Source organism: Mustela nigripes, chromosome 7, assembly GCF_022355385.1.
Source record: "Mustela nigripes isolate SB6536 chromosome 7, MUSNIG.SB6536, whole genome shotgun sequence".
NCBI lineage: Eukaryota > Metazoa > Chordata > Mammalia > Carnivora > Mustelidae > Mustela > Mustela nigripes.
The window spans coordinates 37,500,068-37,521,802 of NC_081563.1; the positions used below are offsets into that span (position 1 = coordinate 37,500,068).

Below are 21,735 nucleotides of genomic sequence, written 5' to 3' on the forward strand. Positions count from 1 at the left end.
CAGGGGATGGGTGACCGGGGAGCAGCTGTGACACGTGTCAGGGTCAGGAGTCCCAGACTGCTTCCATGTGTCCGCACATGCTCTCCCACGCCTGCCCCATAGGCTGAGGCCTCAGCCAGGTCCTGGAGGTCTGACTTCGACCTGATTGTGGTAGACACACAATAGCCCTGCTTGTTTGCTGAGGGAACGGTGCTGAAATGGGTCAGCACAGTGATGGCGGGTAGGGAGCTGCTGAGGCCCCATGAACCTTGACCGGTGGGCCACATTGTGGGGAGGGCGCCTGCCTCTGAGACTGGATCTGCCCTTGGCAGCTGCCTCTTGGCTGCTCTGTCGGTCCCTGGAGACAGGGAACAAGGGGACTCTTCAGGGCTCTCACCTCCTTCCTCCCTCACCCCCATGGTTACCCCAGCTGATCCCATCGCCCTGCACTGTCTGACCAGGGTACCCCTCTGCCCCTCCAGGGCTCAGGCAAGCTCCACATGGGCATCTACACGGGGCCCCACCAGCCCTGGGCGGTTCACTCTGGAGGTGCCAGCTCCCACCTCGCCCCTCCTCCCCTGCCTCCACAGGCACCCTACTAAGAACCCATGTCCCTTTGTCCCCAGCCTGCCCACCAGGCAAGAGGGGCTGTGAGCAAGCCAGCCCTCCGTCATGGGGCAGGCTCTTTGGACGTGGTCCGTGAGCTGCTTGCGGTGTGGGGGAAGGATATCCTGTATGTTGGGGACCGCATCCTTGGGGACCTCCTCAAGTCTAAGAAGTGTCAGGGCTGGCGGAAGGGGCCTGGAAGGGGGGCACGGGTGGCTAGTGCAGAGGCCTGCCCTTCACCATCTCGTCTTCTTTCCTGTTGGGGGTTGGTAGTGACCTTAATAATATTGTCCACTCTGTGCTTCACCAGAGCGGAACTCCTTTATCCCTGAGGAAACAGAGATCCAGTGAGGTTAAGCAGCTTACCCAAAGTCACACAGCCAGAAAGGGCAAGGCTGACTCAAATTCCTATGTCCTGACACCAGAGTGCTGTGGTGTTTCCGTAGTCTGAGGCTTCCTTCCCCACCTGACTCTACCGTCCCCATCAGCTGGGGACTCTCAGAGAGTGGACAGTCCACTCCCCCACCTGGGAATGACTGGTATCTTCGGGGTCAGGAGCAGCTGCGAGCCCAAACAATTCGGGTTTGTTCTAAGATTTGGGTTTGAGTCATGACCATGTGACCTTGGGTGGGTCTCCTGACGCCCTGACTGGCTTCCTCACAGGTCCCCACAGGACTTCTGCTGTCTTTGCTTTGCTCTGGGTGGAGTTTCACTCAATGAAAGGAAGAGGTGAAGGACGTTATGCACACAGCTTGGTATGTTGACCCCTGGTGACCTCGCCACAGGTTGAACTGGGCCTGGGAAAGACAAAGGTAGTTAGGGCTGTCACTCACCACCCCCCCCAACCCTCACTGTCCCCTGTCCACTTTTCAGAGCGGAGGAAGGAGCTGAAGAGGCTGAACGTGTGCCTGGCAGAGCTGTACCAGTGAGAGCCCAGCCCGCAGAGGGGAGAGGGCTGGAGGGTCCTGTGCTGTGGTCAGGAAATCACGATCTGTTCCAGGCTGGCCTTCCTTGCTAAACTGGGTTTGGGGATCCCTCTGGCCCCTTGCGTCATATTGTGACCTCTAGGCCCCTCCTCCTTACCCACTCAGCACGGACTCAGGAGGCCTGTCCTCTCACACACGTGACAACCCCAGCCCAGCACCCTCCCTGGGTGGCCGCAGAGTGCCCTCCGACCTCCACAGGGATCAAGAGAGGTTGGACCTGCATCTCGGAGGTCTCCTGGGTCACATAGCCATTTTTGCAGCAGGCACATGGACGGGAGCAGTTATGGGCTGCAAGTCATCAATCCCACCGAGAAGGAGATTCAGGTGAGCGTGCTGAGGGGCTCAGTCCCAGGTTCCTGAGCCCAGTTCCGGGATTTTCCCCAACCGCTGCAGGGCCACAGCTGTCCTAGTCTGCTGGCTCCCTCTGCTGGTGTGTGTTCCAAATGACAGCCGCGGGCTGCCCCAGAAGAGCCGAGTTCAGCCTGTGGGGTGATTGGTGGTACGTCTCTCCATCTCCCTTAACCTACCTTGAGATGTGCAGGCCTGTCCATTGACTGATAGCCAGCTGTGATCAGCAAATAGGGACAGCCTGATGAGCTGCCCCAGGAGATGGGTTTGAGGGCCAGTGAGCTGATGGGTCCTGGGAAGAGGAGGAAGGAAGATGCTCCGAGGCACTACTGACCAGATCCCAAAGCTGGGAGAGTCCTGTAGGCCACATCAGGGGGATTCAGGCCACTTAGCATTCACAGAGCCAGTAGGGCTGAATAATGAAGGATCTCTGCAGGGCCTTTGCCCGGTATAAAGCTCTTTTCTACTGTGTGATCCTTCCCTAGCCCTGAGAAGTGGGCTAGGCAGGGACAGTTACCTTTATTTTACAGATGAGAAAATGGAGTATCCATGAGGGGTAGTAGCATGCATTTGGTCTCTCTGGGAGTAAAGGTCCAGACCAGTTCTCTAGACACTGAAAGCAAGGCCCAATGATGGGGTGGTGGGCTTGCGGAGGGGGCAGGTCTGGGGCTGGGAGGATGGGCCTCTGCACGTGCTCTGTTGGGGCATCAGAAGCTACATTAAGCTGAGGGTTTAGTCTGGTGGTCACTCTCCAGGTTCAGGCAGGTAACTGTGAGGAAAGCAGGGAAGGGAGGCCCAGGCAAAGCGGAGAGCTGCCCCACGACCTGAAGCACCAGTAGCTGCTGCCTCTGGGTTTAGAGAACCCAGCTCCTTCCCTACCCAGGGGCAGAGGCCTCAAGTTCTAGGGGTGATAGACCCAGGGAGGGCGCAGCACGACCTGGCCCCAGCAGGGTAGGATTGGCTGTGGGTGACACAGGTCTGGGTGGGGTGGGATCTCTCCTCTGCCGGAGAGTCACCCCGGAGCTGGACCTGTGCTACAGCATGATGGGCAGCCTGTCTGCTGCGGCTTCTGCCAGCTGATCTTCTCCAACCAACTGATGGGCTCTGCAGACCTCCGTGCTGCCACCTGCCTCAGCTCGCTTCCCTACCTGCTCAACTCGCTGTATTGGGTGGCCCTGGAGCTGGCTGGTCCTTGAAGAGCTTCCCCGGCATCCCTAACCTTCTGTCCCAGAAGGACTTGCTGGTCCCCAGCCCTGCCAAGAGCTTTCAAGGTCGCTAGACCCAATCTCCCACTTCCAGGGACAAGTGGGTCCAAGCCTTACAGGGAATTGTGGGACATGAAAAAGGCTCGGGAGGAGTCACAGTGATAGAGATAAGATGCTGCTGTAGGGACCTTTCCCTCCTGCCCAGCCTTCCCAACTGCTTTAAACTGAGACCAGCTTAACTCAGTATTTCCTTAGTAGAGAGGATACCAGATGCTAGGAGGAAGGCGGTAGTCCCTCTCCCTTCACTAACACAGGGTGACTTCAGGAGAAATGGATGAAGCAGCAGATGGCACAATAAACACCTCAGCTGGCTTTCCTGTGGAACACCTGCGCATGCTCCTGGGTCAAGGGCAGGGAGGTGGAGGTGGGATGACATCACTGGGATTAGTGGGGAGCCGTGGGACAAACCCAGGCAGCGTGTCACTGAGCACGTGTGTCAATTCTCTCAAAACAGTGTCAATATTTTCATCTTGTGACACGGAGTCTCATGTTGAAGATCTAGACTTGAAAGGATTTTCTGGGGTTCCTAGCCCCCTGCTTTCCTTGCCATTCTCAGCTACCTTTCAGGTGCTTGAGAGGGGAAAACCATTTTTCTGAGGTCTCCTGGGTTTTCTGCATTGGCTAGGTGCCTTTTTATTTTTTTAAAGTAGTAATTTTGCTTAATGCTCAGTGTAACCCACCAGAGAAGGTCTTTTTTTTTTTTGGGGGGGGGAGATTTTATTTATTTATTTGACAGAGACACAGTGAAAGAGGGAGCACAAGCAGGGCGAGTGGGAGAGGGAGAAGCAGGCTTCCCACGGAGCAGGGAGACTGATGTGGAACTCAGTCTCAGGACCCTGGGATCATGACCTGAGCCCAAGGCAGATGCTTAACGACTCCATTCAGGCACCCCCAGAGTAGGTCTTTAAGTCCTCATTCCATGTGAAATGGAAGTACAGAGAACCTGAGTACTTTGCTGTCACGCTGCTAGTAGACTGCAGGGTCAGAATTTGACATGCTCTGTCCCCTCCACCCCACTGCCACACAATGGCAAGGGGGGGGGGAGTGAGCTCTCAGGATGCAGCCTCATCTCATTGCCAGGTTTTTAGATGAGCAGGGCTGGGGGTCTGAAATATAGTTAGATGTCATTGCTAAGGTAGTGACCAGGAAGGTGAAGAGAAAGCAACCTGAGCACCAAAGTGAGACATGTAAAGAAACCTGGCCTTTGCTCATCCATGCTGGCCTAGGATTAAGTGATGTCCATTTACTAGAAACTTCCTTCTCCAGCTGACTTCCCCCACCCCGCACCCCGCCCCAGGCTTCCTTTTCTGCAGCATCATTGAGCAGGAAGCCAGCAACACGCTGTGAGCTGTGAGTGAAGTGGCGGGTTGTCGTTGTCTATGCATAACCGAGGACTTCCAGAAAGTCTTGCCATGGAAGGAGCTGCTCCATCACCACTGGCACGTGTCTCTGCATATGCTCCATGAGTAGTTGTGGAGCCAGAATGAGCTAACCTGGGTCCCTTCTCCTGCCCCTGCTTTTACTGCCAGAGGGTAAGTTGCTGGGAGAAGGCAGGTTGCTTCTATCCACAGTGGAGCTGGGAGGAGCCAGCTGGCTGTCCTGGGGGAGCTCAGCCACCTGGGGGGCTACACTGGGCTAAAGTAGGGGTCCCCAATGGAATGGTACTCAACTGAGGAGGCATCTTGTCTTCAAGCGTAGTTAAAAATTCCCGAGTATTTGTGTTGGAATTTTACTATTTTATCATAAATCGCTTTGCTCTGGATTTCTCCTATGTTATAGTATTACATTGATTTTTAAAATTGTGGAGACACTAACCACATTATCTATGAATTTTGATTCAGGGGAGAAAAGAAGAAATTAAAATGTTTGTTTTCAAAATGGGGCATTGGGTCCCTCAGGGCCAGGAAGCACCGGCTCTGAGCCCAGATTCACAGGTTTTGTTCTTTAGAGGTTAGCTGGTGCCTTCTACCTCTCCAGCCCGCTTTTGTCCGATTCATCTGACAAATCCATTCCCACTCTGGAACAGGCTGTAGAACCTGTGCTCTTCCAAGCTAGGATTCCTCTCCAGGCAGCTTTTGTAAACACAATGAGGAGGGGCCCTGCTTCAGCTCCTTTGTCACGTCGTGCTGCCTGGTCCCCCTGTGAGTGGACACTCCAGTTTTCACGAGTGCCAGCCTTGGCTCCTAGTCTGGTTCTGTCTCCTGAGCTTGATTTTTAAAACATCCACCTCGTAGGTTTCCTTTGGCTGGAAGGTGCCAGGCTCAGTGTGATTGTTTTCAGCTACTGTTTACTGAGTGCCTCCTGCATGCCCAGAAATTTAGAAACGGAATCTTAAGCTACTTTACACCTGCCTAGGAGAAGCTCACAATTCAAGAATATTAACAGTCCTTTATCAGTGGTCTGCAACTCTGTTTCCATCTCAACCCCCCAGAGGGCTGGACACACCCCCATCAGGACCTGCGAGGCCTCTGGGGAATGTGTGTGGTTTGATTTCTGTACCCCTTATCTCCATCCCAGACCAAGCCAGGGCATTCTGGCACATTCTCTACCCCAAGGTTGGGAGCCATTGTGTAAGTTCGGGAAGACGGATTCCATAACCAGCTTTCTCTGTTTCTTAGAAGGCTGAGGGCAAAGAGAGGGAAGAGGACCGGGAAGACCACACTGAGGTTGACTGAATCCTCGTCAATCCATGGTTGTCTTCTACCTGAGATACTTTTTGTCAGGTAAATAGAAAAGTACGGAAGAGAGAGAAAGCAACCATACTGAAATCTAAATGGAACAGATTTGGAGTCTAAGAACACCTCTTTTAGGGAGGAGGGAGTACTGTCGTCATCCTAGAAGAACCTCCTGTGGACTTCGAACCATTTGAAAATGGGCATAACAAGGTGGAATTATTTTACCCAGTTCTCCTGAGCTGCATGATCGGTCACATTTTTTAAGTTAAAAGAGTATTTTGGGTGGGCATCTGGGTGGTTCAGTGGGTTAAAGCCTCTGCCTTCGGCTCAGGTCATGATCTCAGGGTCCTGGGATTGAGTCCTGCATTGGGCTCTCTGCTCAGCGGGGAGTCTGCTTCCCCCTTTCTCTCTGCCTACTTGTGATCTCTGTCTGTCAAATAAATAAATAAATAAAATCTTTAAAAAAAATAAAAGAGTATTTTTGTGCATTTTGATTCTGTTACTAGTAATAATAGTAATACTCTATTGGCCGTAGAGGACTTCATTGACTGCTCTTTCTCTCCAGGTCATTATGAAAAACAGTGAAAGAGACAGCCCAAACATCTTTGAGCTTGCTGTGTGCATGCATTAAAACATGTCCAAAGTCATACTCATGACTTAAAGGCTTGGTGCTTTATTTTGGCAGGAGCCGCTCTGTGACACTAAGCCTGGGCCCTTCTCTGTTCTGATGTCATTGACTTGAGTTCACTTCTGTAGTTCCTGTTTCATCTGCTGGTAGCATCACTTGGCATCATCTAGAGGCTTAGAATGAACACACCCACGTAGCCAAAACGACAGACGCTCAAAGGAACAGGGCTGTGACACAGTTCACTAGATTTGCTTTATGTGGATAATCAAGGGAAACCTTTAAAATATCTGAGGATAATTAAGGGACGATGGGCCATGTCCTGAGAGAGTTTCAGAAGCTTCCATGTCTGGTACTGCTAAAGCCTTTTGCTCTTCTTCCTGGATTGACTTTTGGGCCTGAGTCTGTAAAGCAGCTTCTCTAAGCAGAGACCAGCTTTCCCTGACCTTGTGTCTTCAAACACTACATTCTTGTTCAAGGGCTAGAGGGCAGAATTTTATCAGGGAAATTGCTCGGCCCCTAGGGCCCACGCTTTTCTGGAAAGATGGCTGAAATATGGTGCAGTAACTAGTAACTAATACTACAGAAATCAACCAGAAGGGCTCTGGGGCTGAGGAAGAGGGAGGGAGAGGGAGGGGGAAGCGGTGGCCAAAGGGCCTTTTGCATGCTTTTCTTCTTCTACCTGAAGGGTCCCCTACCTCTTCTCCTGTTAAACCTGCTCCTGGAGGGGCTTTTCCGCCTTCCTGATTGGATCAGATCCTTCTGTTGGTCCCATCCTAGGGACCTCTCTTTCTGGTGATTATTCCATTTTCACACATTTGTGTCCCCCCCTTAAAACCCTTGGCTTCATGGGGGCCAGGTCACATGGCTCATTGTTGCATCTCGGGCATCTACGGTGTCCTGTATGTTTTACTGAGTGCACTACGTCAGTCACCTGGTTTATTATTATATCACAGGGGAAAGGGTGGGGCAAAAAATGGATTGTAAGACAAGAGGAAGTGGGGAAGACTAGAAGGCTTTGGGTTAGAACTCTGCTAAGCTTGTAGGAAGTCAGCTGGGGCAGCATAGGGTGAAAATACTTCTTTGGGGGCTATTCATTTAATGCAGGTTTTTAAAAAAATTATTTTTATTTATTTTTTTAATTTTTAAAAAAAGATTGTATTTATTTATTTGACACAGAGAGAGGGAGAGAGATCACAAGTAGGCAGAGAGGCAGAGAGAGAGGGGGAAGCAGGCTCCCCGCTGAGCAGAAAGCCCAACATGGGCTTGATCTCAGGACCCTGAGATCATGACCTGAGTCAAAGGCAGAGGCTTAACTCACTCAGCCACCCAGGCCCCCCGCCCTTTTAAACCTAATGTTACCTCTGTACCCATTTATCTATACTTCAGTTGGAAATGTACTTCATTTATTCCAAAGACTATAGTAGAAACTGATAGTCCCACCTCTGGAAGAATTTTTAGTTGGGCAGAGTATATTTCCCAGCGTTCTTTGGAGATAAGTGCATGTGCACAAAGGTACAATCCCACAATCCTGAGTAGAAATAATGTGTCCAACTTCCAAGTCGTAGCCTTAAAAGGAGAAGGACTTGTCTTCTACCTCCTCTCTTCCCCAATGCCTCTGGCTGGAATGTGACCTTGGTTGGGAGCCTTCCTTGGCCACATGAATGAGGCTGTACCCTTGTACAGTCATGGCCTGGGCCTGGCACCAAACAATGGACAGTTTCACTTGAACTGCTGATGTAAGAGAGACAAGTTTCCCTTTGGGACTAGTTACAGCAGCTGAATGGATACCCTCATTCTGACATCCAGCCCTGGGCAGTCAAAAAGAAAGGGAATGGAAGTATCATCCCTGAGTTAGTGGCCTGGTAAAAAGTGTGATCGGGTCACCTCATTTGTAGAATAAACCACAGTACTCTGGCTCTCATAGCAATTTCTGTTTGGTAAATGGGAATGGTTCAAGAAGTTCTCCAACTTATCACCTTCTCACTCCTCATTTCCTTACTTGGAGTAGAGGTGGGGACTGAAAGCTCTGGACTTGGCGCCAGACAACCTTGAGCCTGAAATTTCAGCCCTATCACTGACTGTCTAACTAGCTTCTCCATACCTATGTCATAAGGCTACTGTGAAGATGGAGTGAGATAAGGGGTACAGAACCCAGCTAGAGGAAGCACTAAATAACAGTGTCTTACGCTATTGTTTGTGTGTGTAGGACTTTTCCCCTCGTAACTGACAGAAACCTCACACAGGCTTTCAGATTTTGTGATCTCTCGGCAACTCCCTGGGCATTATTTGGCTTTGCAGATGAAGGGAGTCTGTCCAAAGGAAGGAAAGGCTGGCTGTGTGGATTCCTGTATTTTGGTCATGGTGACCATTTATTCTTATTGAAAATTAGTATTTTAACTTTATGGCTTTATAGCTCGGTTTTATGAACCTTGTCATTATAAACCTGACTTAGAGAGATGGTATTTCCCTTGTTGTGATAAAATCTAGTTCCTGGGTGGGGATGATGGTCAGACCCTGATCAAGGTGAGTTCTTCATGGTAATGAATGTTCACTGTGAGGTCTCTTGAGATTGCCTAACAGTGTTTCCCTGGACAAAACACTATTTCACTAGGCCAAGCCATCATCACTTTTTTTTTAAAATAATAAATAAAATGCATGAATAAGCAGGAATGAACAAAATTTAATTTTTTTTGTTTTAGATAATACTTAAATATTAAGAAAGCTAAAATTTAAATATTCACAATATGTTGGCTAGGTTTTTCTATACATTATATTTACATAATGATTCTAATTTTCCCCTTCCAAGAAGAGTTGCCCAGGAGGAAGGAAAGGCAACCTATGAGAGTCTCTGGGGCTTGTACTGTCTTCTCAGACCAAGTGTCCCCATAGCAAAGAATTGAAGAAGCAAGTGGCCCTCCCCACCCCTCTCCCCTGCTCCCTTTTGTTTTTCTTTGAAGCATTTCTGAATAACAAATGCACAATTAGATTTGGATATAAAAGCTAGACAACTAATACGCTGTGTTTCACTGGAGAAGCCCTGGCACAGACAGGATGGGAATTGCCCCTCATCTATAGGGACACTGACGGAAGTCAGAGTCACATACGAGAGTCATCTGGGACATCTGAGCAAAAGCATAGCTAGCATCGGCTCCATAAAATGAGGGAATTTGATCAGTCTGTCGCATGGCATCTGGTCCGGAAAGCTAGCTTCTAAGCTCCCCTCACTGGGGCAGGGAGGACTCACCCCCTCTGGGAAGTTGGCTGCAGGAAGAAAAGTCTATCATCCTGTGGCACCAGCCTCCTCATGTAAAAAAAAAAACTATGCTGAGAGTAAATTAGGTCAATAAGGTGAAAATGTTTACCATACTTGTGGGGTAAATGAATAGTCAATAGTTTAAAATTTATGTACTATAAAACTGTGGCAAACTGTAGTCTTAAACAAACCAAAGGCAGTCCCGTGGGGATATTAAATTTGAGAGTAAGCCCAGGGGCTTCTAACTCCTGAGAGCCCGCAGTCTGCCTGTCCATTATAAAGTTTTGTCCAGGTCACCTGGACGAGGCTCTGAAAGCACCTTTAACAACAACAACAAAAAGGCATTAAGACATTAGGACTCGAGGATTTTAAACCCTAATGTTACAGGCAAGGCCTCATTTTTACGAAATATGAAACACTCTGTTTCTTCCACTTCTAACAGCTCCTTGAGAGAGGCCACCACCACATCATGCTCCTGCAGCATTTCCGGGTAGCGGGACACCGCGCGCTCAATCCTGGCCGAGCGCCGCACAGGGGTGATGAGCTTCACGTCTTGTACTTCCGGCAAGCCGCTTATTCTGCGAGACAGAAGGAGCCATTCAGAATCTCCCGAAGTGTTAAGTGTGGTTTGCCTTTGATACTTGGCAGTGCAGTGGGTGTTTGTTTATTCCATGAACCTTCAAAGAGTCGATAGGTTTTAGGGAAATGGGGCCTAACACCAAATGGGGTGGGACAAATGAATTCTAAGATTGTTTTTGGCTTTGACAGAAAATTATTCAAAAAACTTCTTTTAAGACGGTGGACCAAACCACAAACTGAAACTGGGCCAGCTGGGCATCTTCCTTGTAAACTTTAATGTGTTCCAATAAAAGTAGCCTTGAGGATAGTTTGTGGAGAACTTTCACGTAGTGAATCAGTTTTACATCTCATAAACACTCTGATGACATTAGCCTAAGAAAACTGGCAGGCTGGTCGGCTAAGAACTCTCATAATAAATTCCAGAGTCAGCAAGAGGTGGTTTTCAGACCCTCTGCTTGCCTTCGTCCTTCTGTGAGTCGGCTGTAATGGCAGGACCGACAGGGGGGTTTAGGGCTGGAGGAGGCCCAGCTTTGCTTTCAGGGAACTAAAATACAGAATGGTGTGGTCTTGCTGCTTTTGTTCGGAAGCCTTTTTTAAGATCATGGATAGAGACTGTTGTTAACGTTTTAGGAAATGGCACTGATACCTGGACACAGTTCCTATGAATTCTGCCTTAAACTTTTACTTATTCAAACATCAAACACTTTCAATGAAAGGCGCAGCTTCTACCTAGCACGGATCCGACGGTGCAGCCTGTTCTTAAGGGCTATTCGCCATCCCTTTCCTCCTACGGCTGCAGAGGTTGCCCCTGCTTGGCATTCTGTGTCCCCGCCCCGGGGCCTGGGAGGATAGGCTGGTGGGATCTGTAAGTGCAGCACCCAGTCCAGGAGCGAGGGGAAACTCATTCCAACCAGTCTCCACACTCCAGCACCACCTTCGTCACGGTGGGTCAGGTCTCCTCAGAGTGCTGTGAAGACGATGGTGTGTGTGCACAGAAAGGGCACAGGTCTTCCTGTCAGTGGTTCCAACCCTCCCCTTACCCTCTGCTCCTTTCCTTAATGTCAAAGATGGGTTTGACATTAGACCACCTGTCCTCACGTGACGCAGGGGTCTCCATAAACTGCTGGTACTCTGCGTCTGTGGAAGTGAAACTGAGAACAGGGCTTGAGTTAGACCCGTGGACACAAAGCCTACTTAGAGTTTACTTACCTAGGGATCGGGGCGATCTGTAATTTGATACCAGGATGATTATCCTGTTCTGCCTTGGTTATTTGGGGTGTTGCTGTAACCTGTTCTCCCTCTTTCAGAGACAGATGAGACTTTTCAGATTCCGTCTTGTCAGCCAGTTCTTCTGTTGCTGTTACATTCGTCTCAGCAACTGGAGAGTCAGAGGTAACGCCTGTGTATGCAAGGTCAAGAAGGGAAGTAAGGCTTAGCAATAGGTTTTAACACTGAAACTAAATGCAATAAGATAAAAAGTCAACATACACAGTGATTTCCCAGTTTAAAAAAGAGTAACAGATTTGAAGTGAGACGTGTAGTTTTTCCCACCCAGCCCTCTAACAATGCTTTGCTGTACGAGGCCATCCTTCTAACCAGCCCTCCAGACATCCTTTGGGCCTCCTTGTCCCTTTAGATGGATCCCTGATAGTTTTTCCACATTCTGAACACATTCCCACCTCTTATTAGAGGTTCCCTTAGGGACTAATCATTGTTTTTTTTAACCTTATACCATACCTTGGGTCAATTTCTTTGACTCACTAAGGTTAACTCAGTTGACCTTCCAATGCCTTCCTACCCAGAGATGACTATATGATTATTACCTTGGGCAATGGGTGAAAAAAATGTCTTGTTTGAACACAATATACATGATAGCTCAATCACAACAACCAAAAGGAAGGGAAGAAAATTGGATTGAGATAGGCAGATATTGTGGCTGGAGGCTAAGACCCTAAAAGAGGTTGGCCAAGAAGTGGAAAAGGTACAGATTCCTGTTTTTTTCTTACTCCTTTGAAGAATAATGCCATGAATTATAAACAAATATCTGAATAGTAGCATCATTCCCAGTATAAGAGCACCATTGGGCATATCTCCTCTGTGACCTTATTCCCAAAAGTAATAGGTTAGTTAGCTATCATTCCACATGACTTGGTTGTTCTCCAAAGTTCAGTCTGTCTTTTTTTTTTTTTTTTAATATTTTACTTATTTATTTGAAAGACGGAGATCACAAGTAGGCAGAGAGGCAGGCAGAGAGAGAGGAGGAAGAAGCTCCCCGCTGAGCAGAAAGCTCAATGCGGGGCTCAATTCCAGGACCCTGGGATCATGATCTGAGCTGAAGGTAGAGGCTTTAACCCACTGAACCACCCAGGTGCCCCAGTTCAATCTGTCTTAAAGGAGGAACATTTGTCACCTTCTAAGATCAGAAAAATAATCTGTTTTCTTTTCTCAGTGGAGCTTGTTTTTTCTTTCCATTCATATGACAAATATAAGCAATTAGGGGGCCAGTCACTGTATTTGGCACAGTAATTTTCATAGAAGAGTTTTCTAAAGGTTCTAACCAATGATAGCAATGGTTAGCTAAATGAAAACGTTCCTGTGCCAGCTGATTAAAAAAAAAAAAGATTTTATTTATTTGACATAGAGATACAGAGAAACACAAGGAGATGAAGCAGCAAGCAGAGGGAGAGGGAGAAGAAGGCTCTCTGCTGAGCTGGGAGGCCGATGCGGGGCTCGATCTCAGGACCCTGGGATCATGACCTGAGCTGAAGGCAGCTGCTTAACTGACTGAGCCACCCAGGTGCCCCAAGATTTTATTTATTTTTATGAGAGAGAGACAGACAGAGAGAGAAAGAGAACAGAAGCAGGGGGAAGCAGCAGAGGGAGAAGCAGTCTCCCCCATAGGAAGCAGGGCTTGATCCCAGGACCCTGAGATCATGACCCAAGCCAGAGGCAGAGGCTTAACCCACTGAGTCACCCAGGCGCCCCTAAAGGGAGTGAAATGTAAGTACAAAAATAGCAGTACCTTCTGTGGTTCTGTTCTGGTCTTGCAAAATATTAAGAACAACTTCCCGTAACTCTTGTATTGGCTGGAAGAAAGAAAATACATAAACAGTATTAAAAACATTCATGGAGGAAATGATTTAAGGAACTTTGCCTAACATCAAATAAGCTTCTTTTTTTTTCAGAAAAATGTTTCCTTTTTAAAAATCTCTTATCTGACTACAAATAACATTTAAAAAGTTTCAGATTTATAGCTTTATGTAAAAAATGAAGGAACAAAGAAAATGTTGGTTGAATGCTGGCATGCTTTAATGAAGAAATGTGCTTATGGAAAGCTGTCTGTAGTGACATTTCTTTAAATCAGTTAATTTTCTTATTGACTTACATGATCCCACTGAAGATGTATCCCCACATAAAGATTCTGGCCCAAAGATATAAAGTTAGTTATACAAAAATGCAGCATACATTTTTAGTGTTGTCTTTACTGGATTTTTGTTTTTATCATAAAATCATATACCTCATTACAGAAAAACTGAACAATAGTGAAACTTAAAAAGAGAAACCACCCGTAATTCAATCACCCAGATACAGCCTTTATTTATTTTTTAAAAAGATTTTATTTATTTGACACAGAGAGACATAGCGAGAGAAGCACAGAAGCAGGGGGAGTGGGAGAGGGAGAATCAGGCTTCCTGCTGAGCCGGGAGCCTGATGCGGGGCTCAATCCCAGGACCCTGGGATCATGACCTGAGCTGAAGGCAGATGCTTAACGACTGAGCCCCCGAGGCATTCCCCCAAATAGAGCCTTTAGCTAGCATTTTGGATAATTTCCCTAGTCTTTCTGTTCTTTCTTCTTTTATTTAGTAACATAAAAACATAACATTAGACATAACATATAAATACAATATTAAACATAACATAAAAAACAAAACATTAGAAAAAAGCCATTATTATTAAAAGTACTTTCCTGGTAATATTAAAAAGTACTTTTCTGGGGTATCTGGGTGGCTCAGTGGGTTAAGCCTCTGCCTTTGGCTCAGGCCATGATCTCAGGGTCCTGGGATCAAGCCCCGCTTTGGGCTCTCTGCTCAGCGGGGAGCCTGCTTCCCCTCTCTCTTTCTCTGCCTGCCTCTCTGCCTACTTGAGATCGTTCTCTCTCTGTCAAAAAAATAAAAAAAATCTTAAAAAAATTACTTTTCTGGTAAAATTATCTGAGATAGACTTCCTTTTTCAAAGTATCTAAAGCATTCCATGAAGTAGGACACTATAAGTGAACTGTAATATCTAATAGGAATATTATATTTGGAGCTTGGCCTTTCTCTCTCTTTTAAAGATTTCATTCATTTATTTGTCACAGAGAGAGAGCACAAGCAAGGAGAGCAGCTGGCAGATGGAGAAGCAGACTCCTGGCTGAGCAGGGAGCCTGATGTGGGACTTGATACCAGGGTCCTGGCATCATGACCTGAGCTGAAGGCAGACATTTAACTAACTGAGCCACCCAGGTGTCTCTCTCTCTCTCTTTTTTAAATATTTCACTCATTTATTTATTTTTCAGAGAGAGAGAGAGAACACAAGCAGGGAGAGCAGCAGGCAGAGGGAGAAGCAGATTCCTGAAGAGCTTGGTCTTTCTGATTTGGGATTCTCTATCAAATAAATGATAGATGTAAACTGACAACAGAACATAAAAGCAAAGCTGTTCATACATTTTCACTAAGTCTAATGTACTTCAAGCTTAAGGGAATGGGAATAAATGCACAGAATACATTGCTAAAAGTCTGAATTATATAAAACATTTATCAAACATATTTTACATTTTTACAGATTTCTAGTTAAAGACGATGGATTGAATATACATTTATTTCTAATCCCTATGGAAACTCCAGTGAAATGATAATGGGATTAAAGGAGGCAATAACTACAAAGAATAGAGGAAAGAGCAACAAGAGTTGGAAGCTAGAATGTAGAAGAAAGAGATAACCAACTTAACTGACAGGAAAGAGCTGAATCCTAAGCTGTCAGTGTGGCTGAGAAACAACATGATTCAACCCCAGGGCCTTTCTGAAAGGCTCAAAAATGAGTGGGGGGTCAAAATCAGGAGGACTTGAGCATCTGTTCAGCACTCAGGCCCCCAAGTCTTTTTTTTTTTTTTTTTTTTTTTAAGATGTTATTGGGGCACCTGGGTGGCTCAGTGGGTTAAAGTCTCTGCCTTTGGCTCAGGTCATGATCCCAGGGTCCTGGGATTGAGCCCCACGTCAGGCTCTCTGCTCAGTGAGGAGGCTGCTTCCTCCTCCTCTCTCTCTCTCTGCCTGCCTCTCTGCCTACTTGTGATCTCTCTCAATAAATAAATAAAATCTTAAAAAAAAAGAGATGTTATTAATTGAGAGAGAGACAGACACAAGCTGGGAAAGAGCTAGAGGCAGAGGGAGAGGGAGAAGCAGACTTCCTGCTGAGTGGGAAGCTCAACGCCAGGCAGAATCCCAGGGTCCTGAGATTGTGACTCAAGCCAAAGTCAGAAGCTTAACCGACTGAGCCACCCAGGTGCCCCTCTAAGTCTTTATCCTAACAGAAAACTGAAGATGTCCGGGGCGCCTGGGTGGTTCAGTGGGTAAAGCCGCTGCCTTCGGCTCAGGTCATGATCTCAGGGTCCTGGGATCGAGTCCCGCATCGGGCTCTCTGCTCAGTGGGGAGCCCGCTTCCTCCTCTCTCTCTGCCTACTTGTGATCTCTCTCTGTCAAATAAATAAATAAATAATCTTAAAAAAAAAAAAAGAAAACTTAAGATGTATTTTCCAAGTCTCTGGGTAATATCAAGCACTATTGAAGGTGGGGATGCCCACTGAAAAAAAGGGATAAATGAACGTTTCCATGCTGAAGGTTGAGATTCCCAACTCTCTTCTCCCCCACAACACGGGTAACCTGATTTCCAGATCCTTCTTTAGAGAATATGGGCAATTTTAGAGGAAAGATCAGGTATTGAAGGTTCTTCAACTAGTTGGATCAGCCAGATCCCCCTGTGGTAAAACCTCATCTGTGTGTCCAGAGCTTTTTCAATCCACCTCTTTGTATACAGCTCAGTTTTTACTGGCATCTGAGTAAGGCTTTTCATGAACAATAGGAAAGAAAAGAAAAGAAAAGAAAAAACCATCACTACCAACAGCAATAACACAAAACAGAGAAGAAAAGCACTGGAGAAGAAAAACAGGCAGTGCTGATAGAAATGGGAATGTGAGGGTAATGGTGAAAGGTCCCAGAATAATAGGCAAAGATAGTGGTAGCAACCTGTAGAGACTGAAACTTGTCAGAAAGTTCTGGGAGAAGGGTCAATAAGAAAAAGAAATTGATAAGCTATCTGATGTTTTAAAAGTATTGAGAAATTTTGGACCTCATCAAGATAAAAAGCTCCTGCGCAGCAAAGGAAACAATCAACAAAACTAAAAGGCAACCAATGGAACGTGAGAAGATATTTGCAAATGACATATCTGATAAAGGGTTAGTCTCCAGAATCTAGAAAGAACTCATCAAGGGGCGCTTGGGTGGCTCAGTGGGTTAAAGCCTCTGCCTTCGGCTCAGGTCATGATCCTAGGGTTCTGGGATCCAGCCCCAAATCAGGCTCTTTCCTCCGTGGGGAGCCTGCTTCCTCCCCTCTCTCTCTCTCTGCCTGCCTCTCTGCCTGCTTGTGATCTCTGTCACATAAATAAATAAAATCTTAAAAAAAAAAAAAAAAAGAACTCATCAAAATCAATACGCCCAAAATAAATCATCCAATTAAGAAATGGGCAGAAGACATGAACGGACAGACATTTCTCCAAAGAAGACATATAAATGGCTAAGAGGCACATGAAAAAATGCTCAGCATTACTTGGCATCAGGGAAATACCAACCAAAACCACAAGGAGATACCACTGCCCACCTGTAAAAATAGCTAAAATTAACAACTAAGGAAACAGTAGTTGTTGGCGAAGATGTAAGAAAGGGGAACACTTTTGCATTATTGGTGGAAATGCAAGCGGTAAAGCCACTCTGGGAAATAGTATGGAGAGTCCTCAAAAAGTTAAAGACCCAGAAATTATACTACTGGGTATTTATCCAAAGGATACAAAAATCTGGATTCAAAGGGGCACATGGACCCCAATGTTTATAGTAGCCCTATCTGCAATAGCCAAATTACGGAAAGAACCCAAACGTCCATCAACTTATGAATGGATAAAGAAAATGTGGTGTATATATACACAATGGACTATTACTCAGCCATCAAAAAGAATGAAGTCTTGCCATTTGAAACAACGTGGATGGAACTAGAGTGTATTATGCTAAGCGAAATAAGTCAGCCAGAGAAAGACAAGTATCAATGATTTTAGTCATATGTAGGATTTAAGAAACTAAACAGATGAACATAGGGGAACAGATGAAAAAATAAAATAAGATGAAAACAGAGAGGGAGACAAAGCATAAGTGACTCTTAACTATAAAGAATAAACTGAGGGCTGCTGGAGGGGTGGTGGGTGGAGGGATGGGTTAAATGGGTGATGGGCATTAAAGAGGGCACTTGTGGTGAGCACTTTGTGTTACGTGTAAATGATGAATCACTAAGTTCTACTGCTGAAACCAATACTACACTATATGTTAACTAACTTGAATGAAAAAAAAAAGAAATATTGAGAAATTTAGATAGAGAAAAGTTTGGAATCAATTATATACTAATAAATACTCAGAAAACTAAGCAAAGGGAAAACAAGACAATAATTAACTTCAGGAAAATTAGAAGATCATGCTTGAAAGGTAAAATAACCTTAGTATCTATTACATGGTTCAATGTATTCATGTATTTCTTACATATTCATAACAATACGAACACAGTATTATTTATAACAACAGTGACCTGGATTTCCATATGACTCTAATGGAAATATGGAAGATGGCAAAATTTGCAGGGTACGTGTCAGAAAGAGGGTTAAATCCTTATTCTGCATAGTTGGAAATCTACAAATCATCTCTAAAACTGAAAAATCAAGAAATAGCAATCTAAGCACACTATCTGAAACTATCCAGGTAAATATGAAAATAATCTGTTTGCTCTGGGAAGTGGGAAATGGGAGGCCTTATGGAAGGAAACTTACTGGATGGTTTTGACTGTTTAAACTATGTGCATCTACAACTCTGATTTTGAACAATGGGAAGAGGTATGGTAGAATAGAAAATGACATGGAAAGTGACATTTAGGTGAAAAGAGTTATGAAACTTGGATGCAGTCTTTGTTAAAAAAAAGTCATATGGAGACAGTGGTTTCAGTAAGTATTAGAATTAAATTTTTTTCATGTACTGGCTCTGAATTATTGCTGTGTGAATATTGATATGTTGGGCTTAATGTATCTTTAGTTTTTTTATGATGAGGTATAATTTTTAAAGTACTGCATATTGATTTAAGTTTCCATGCTATTACTTTCTACAAGTGTATATTTCTATGATGAGTGTAAAGTGAGACACATTCATTTAATAAGAACAGTAATTCTATTAGTTTACATGAAACACTATTTCTACTGAATAAATTAGGTTTTTTAAAAAAATTAACTTCTTTTCAGCATAACAGAATTCATTGTTTATGCACCACACCCAGTGCTCCATGCCATAAGTGCCCTCTATAATACCCACCACCTGGCTCCCCCAACCTTCCACCCCTCGCCCCTTCAAAACCCTCAGATTGTTTGTCAGAGTCCATAGTCTCTCATGGTTCATCTCCCCTTCCAATTTCCCTCATCTCCCTTTGTCCTCCTTGTTATTTGTTATGCTCCACAAATAAGTGAAACCATATGATAATTGACTCTCTCTGATTGACTTATCTCACTCAGCATAATCTCCTCCAGTCCAGTCCATGTTGCTACAAAAGTTGGGTATTCATCCTTTCTGATGGAGGCATAATACTCCATAGTGTATATGGACCACATCTTCCTTATCCATTCGTCCGTTGAAGGGCATCTTGGTTTTTCCACAGTTTGGCAACTTTGGCCATTGCTGCTATAAACATTGGGGTACAGATGGCCCTTCTTTTCACTATATCTGTATCTTTGGGGTAAATACCCAGTAGTGCAATGGCAGGGTCATAGGGAAGTTCTATTTTTAATTTCTTGAGGAATCTCCACACTGTTCTCCAAAGAGGCTGCACCAACTTGCATTCCCACCAACAGTGGAAGAGGGTTCCCCTTTCTCCACATCCCCTCCAACACATGTTGTTTCCTGTCTTGCTAATTTGGTATCTCAATGTGGTTTTAATTTGAATCTCCCTGAGGGCTAGTGATGATGAACATTTTTTCATGTGTCTGATAGCCATTTGTATGTCTTCATTGGAGAAGTGTCTGTTCATATCTTCTGCCCATTTTTTGATATGATTATCTGTTTTGTGTGTGTTGAGTTTGAGTAATTCTTTATAGATCCTGGATATCAACCTTTTGTCTGCACTGTCATTTAGCAAATAAATTTTTAATTAAATGTACATAAAGGACTTGTGCTTCATAATCTATGTATAATTGATGAAGTAAATTAGAAGTTTACAATTACATTGTATAACTGCCATACTGCAAACAACAGACAACTAACATGACAGAATTTTCTGGAAGTTACCCACCCAAGACAGATACTCACTGTTGCCCCATTTCTAATGGCCTCTTCGTACAGCCCAATAACATCAAAGGGACCTTTACTTGCCAACAACTTTGCTTTACAGATCCAGAATTTAGCAAATTTTTCAACCTCAGGAATACTGGACAATATGGTAAATACTGCATTAGAAGGTACACCCTGTTAAAAAAAAAAATACCCAGAGGTAATTATTACCATTTTGCTGTTATTCTCACATCTAATGTTCATCAGAGCAGTTATGCAGAAATCAGTCTGATTGCTTTTGCTTAATTTCTAAAAAATTCAAATTTACTGCGGTACAGTTTACATATAATAAAATGTATCCATTTAAACAGTGTATTTCAATAAGTTTTGACACTGGTCATTCAACTTTAAGAGTTACACGAGACCAAATTGTAAAATGTTTTTCACAGCTGAAGGTAAGGAATATGTTTACATTTTTATGCAAAACCAAACCCCAAACCACACCAAACCCAACCCTAAAGTAATCAACATTCATATATTTCTTACATATTCATAATAATGTGAACACTGAATATAGAATTTCCATATGTTTCTAGCAGAAGTATGAAGGATGGCACAGGTAAGCAAGGGTCATGGGGTGTGTATATTTGTGTGTGTTGAAGATCCATGCAGCATATATAAAAAGGACTAATTCTCACAAAAAGTAACTTTAAGATATCCTCACTAATTTGGTCCCCTTCTGGCTTGTATCCAGAGCAGAGAGTGACATGGACCAGGAGGAATATGGGGAGTCACCATGACCAGAAACCCAGATACTGGCACACTCAGCTAAGCAGTGTTTCCCACTCCTCCTGAGAGGGGGAGGCCCCAAAGGTAAGCTCACAGTCAAGAATACTCAATGTCTGAGAAAACCAACATTGTGTGAAAGAGGCATAAATCTCAACAGAATTGAAGAAGAAATCAATGAGCTGAAAATTTGGCTGTGGGATTCTCCCAGAACTCAGTGTGTCAACAGAGAAATGAAGGGTATGAAAGAGAAGTTGAGAGTTCTGGAGGGACTACCTATTAATCAGGAATTCCAACACCCAAATAAGAGATGGAACATTCACCATAACTGATCAGACATGCATTTCAACAAATTCAATCAAGCAGAACACATAACAGGCTACATTTACAATGTAGTATAATTAGAATCTGGAAAAAAAGATAGTCAGGAAAAACAAAACAAAACAGAACTCTACCTGGAAGTTAAAGGATATTCTTCTAAGATAACTTTCAGGTTAAAGAACTCAAAATGGAAATCTCCAACTATTTAGAGATGAACAATAATGAGCGTGCTTGTCAATTATTAACCTATGGCCTCCTAGCTCCAAACCCACCTTTTATCCTCTGTTTTGGGGCACTGGGGCTGAAATTCTGTAAGTCACCCACTGTTTTCACAGCACAGGGTTCTGCCAGTATGGGGAAATAGAGGGAGACTGTGGGCATGGAGAAGAGAGGGATTTCCTCTTTCACCACCCCAGCAATGGTCCTTCACTCTGGCAGCAACAGTAGATTCTAGCCTCTACCTTTTATCCTGGCGCTTACAGATCCTGCCTCACTGTGCTCTCTCAGAGGCAAAAGCACCCAGTGGGTGGCATCCTTTCCTCAAGGTCTGAGTCCCAGCCCTGCTGGGTCCCTCCACCAGTTTTTGGTACAGCATCTTCTAGATAGTATTGCTTCCTTAGAGTTGGAGTTTATTTCTCCTAGTTTCTAGATTCTTTTTTTTTTTTAAAGATTTTATTTATTTATTTGACAGATAGAGATCACAAGTAGGCAGA

General features: G+C 44.9%; 1 protein-coding gene and 1 long non-coding RNA gene across 2 annotated transcripts in view; one reads left to right on the forward strand and one right to left on the reverse strand.

Moving 5' to 3' along the window:
* Nucleotides 1-1,252: 1,252 nt before the first annotated feature.
* Nucleotides 1,253-6,286, forward strand: LOC132021360 (uncharacterized). The gene is made up of 4 exons (XR_009405310.1): nt 1,253-1,340; nt 1,459-1,895; nt 4,482-4,716; nt 5,803-6,286. It is a non-coding gene; the product is annotated as an uncharacterized LOC132021360 (long non-coding RNA).
* Nucleotides 6,287-9,147: 2,861 nt separating this feature from the next.
* CKAP2L (cytoskeleton associated protein 2 like) overlaps nt 9,148-21,735 on the reverse strand; it is a 31,459-nt gene continuing 18,871 nt past the window's right edge. The window contains exons 6-9 of the mRNA XM_059405617.1: nt 19,955-20,110; nt 13,342-13,405; nt 11,529-11,718; nt 9,148-10,318 (exon numbers count right to left, since the gene is read on the reverse strand). Of these exons, the coding sequence (XP_059261600.1) occupies nt 10,093-10,318; nt 11,529-11,718; nt 13,342-13,405; nt 19,955-20,110 (636 nt within the window). The 3' untranslated portion in view covers nt 9,148-10,092. The remainder of the gene's footprint in view (nt 10,319-11,528; nt 11,719-13,341; nt 13,406-19,954; nt 20,111-21,735) is intronic.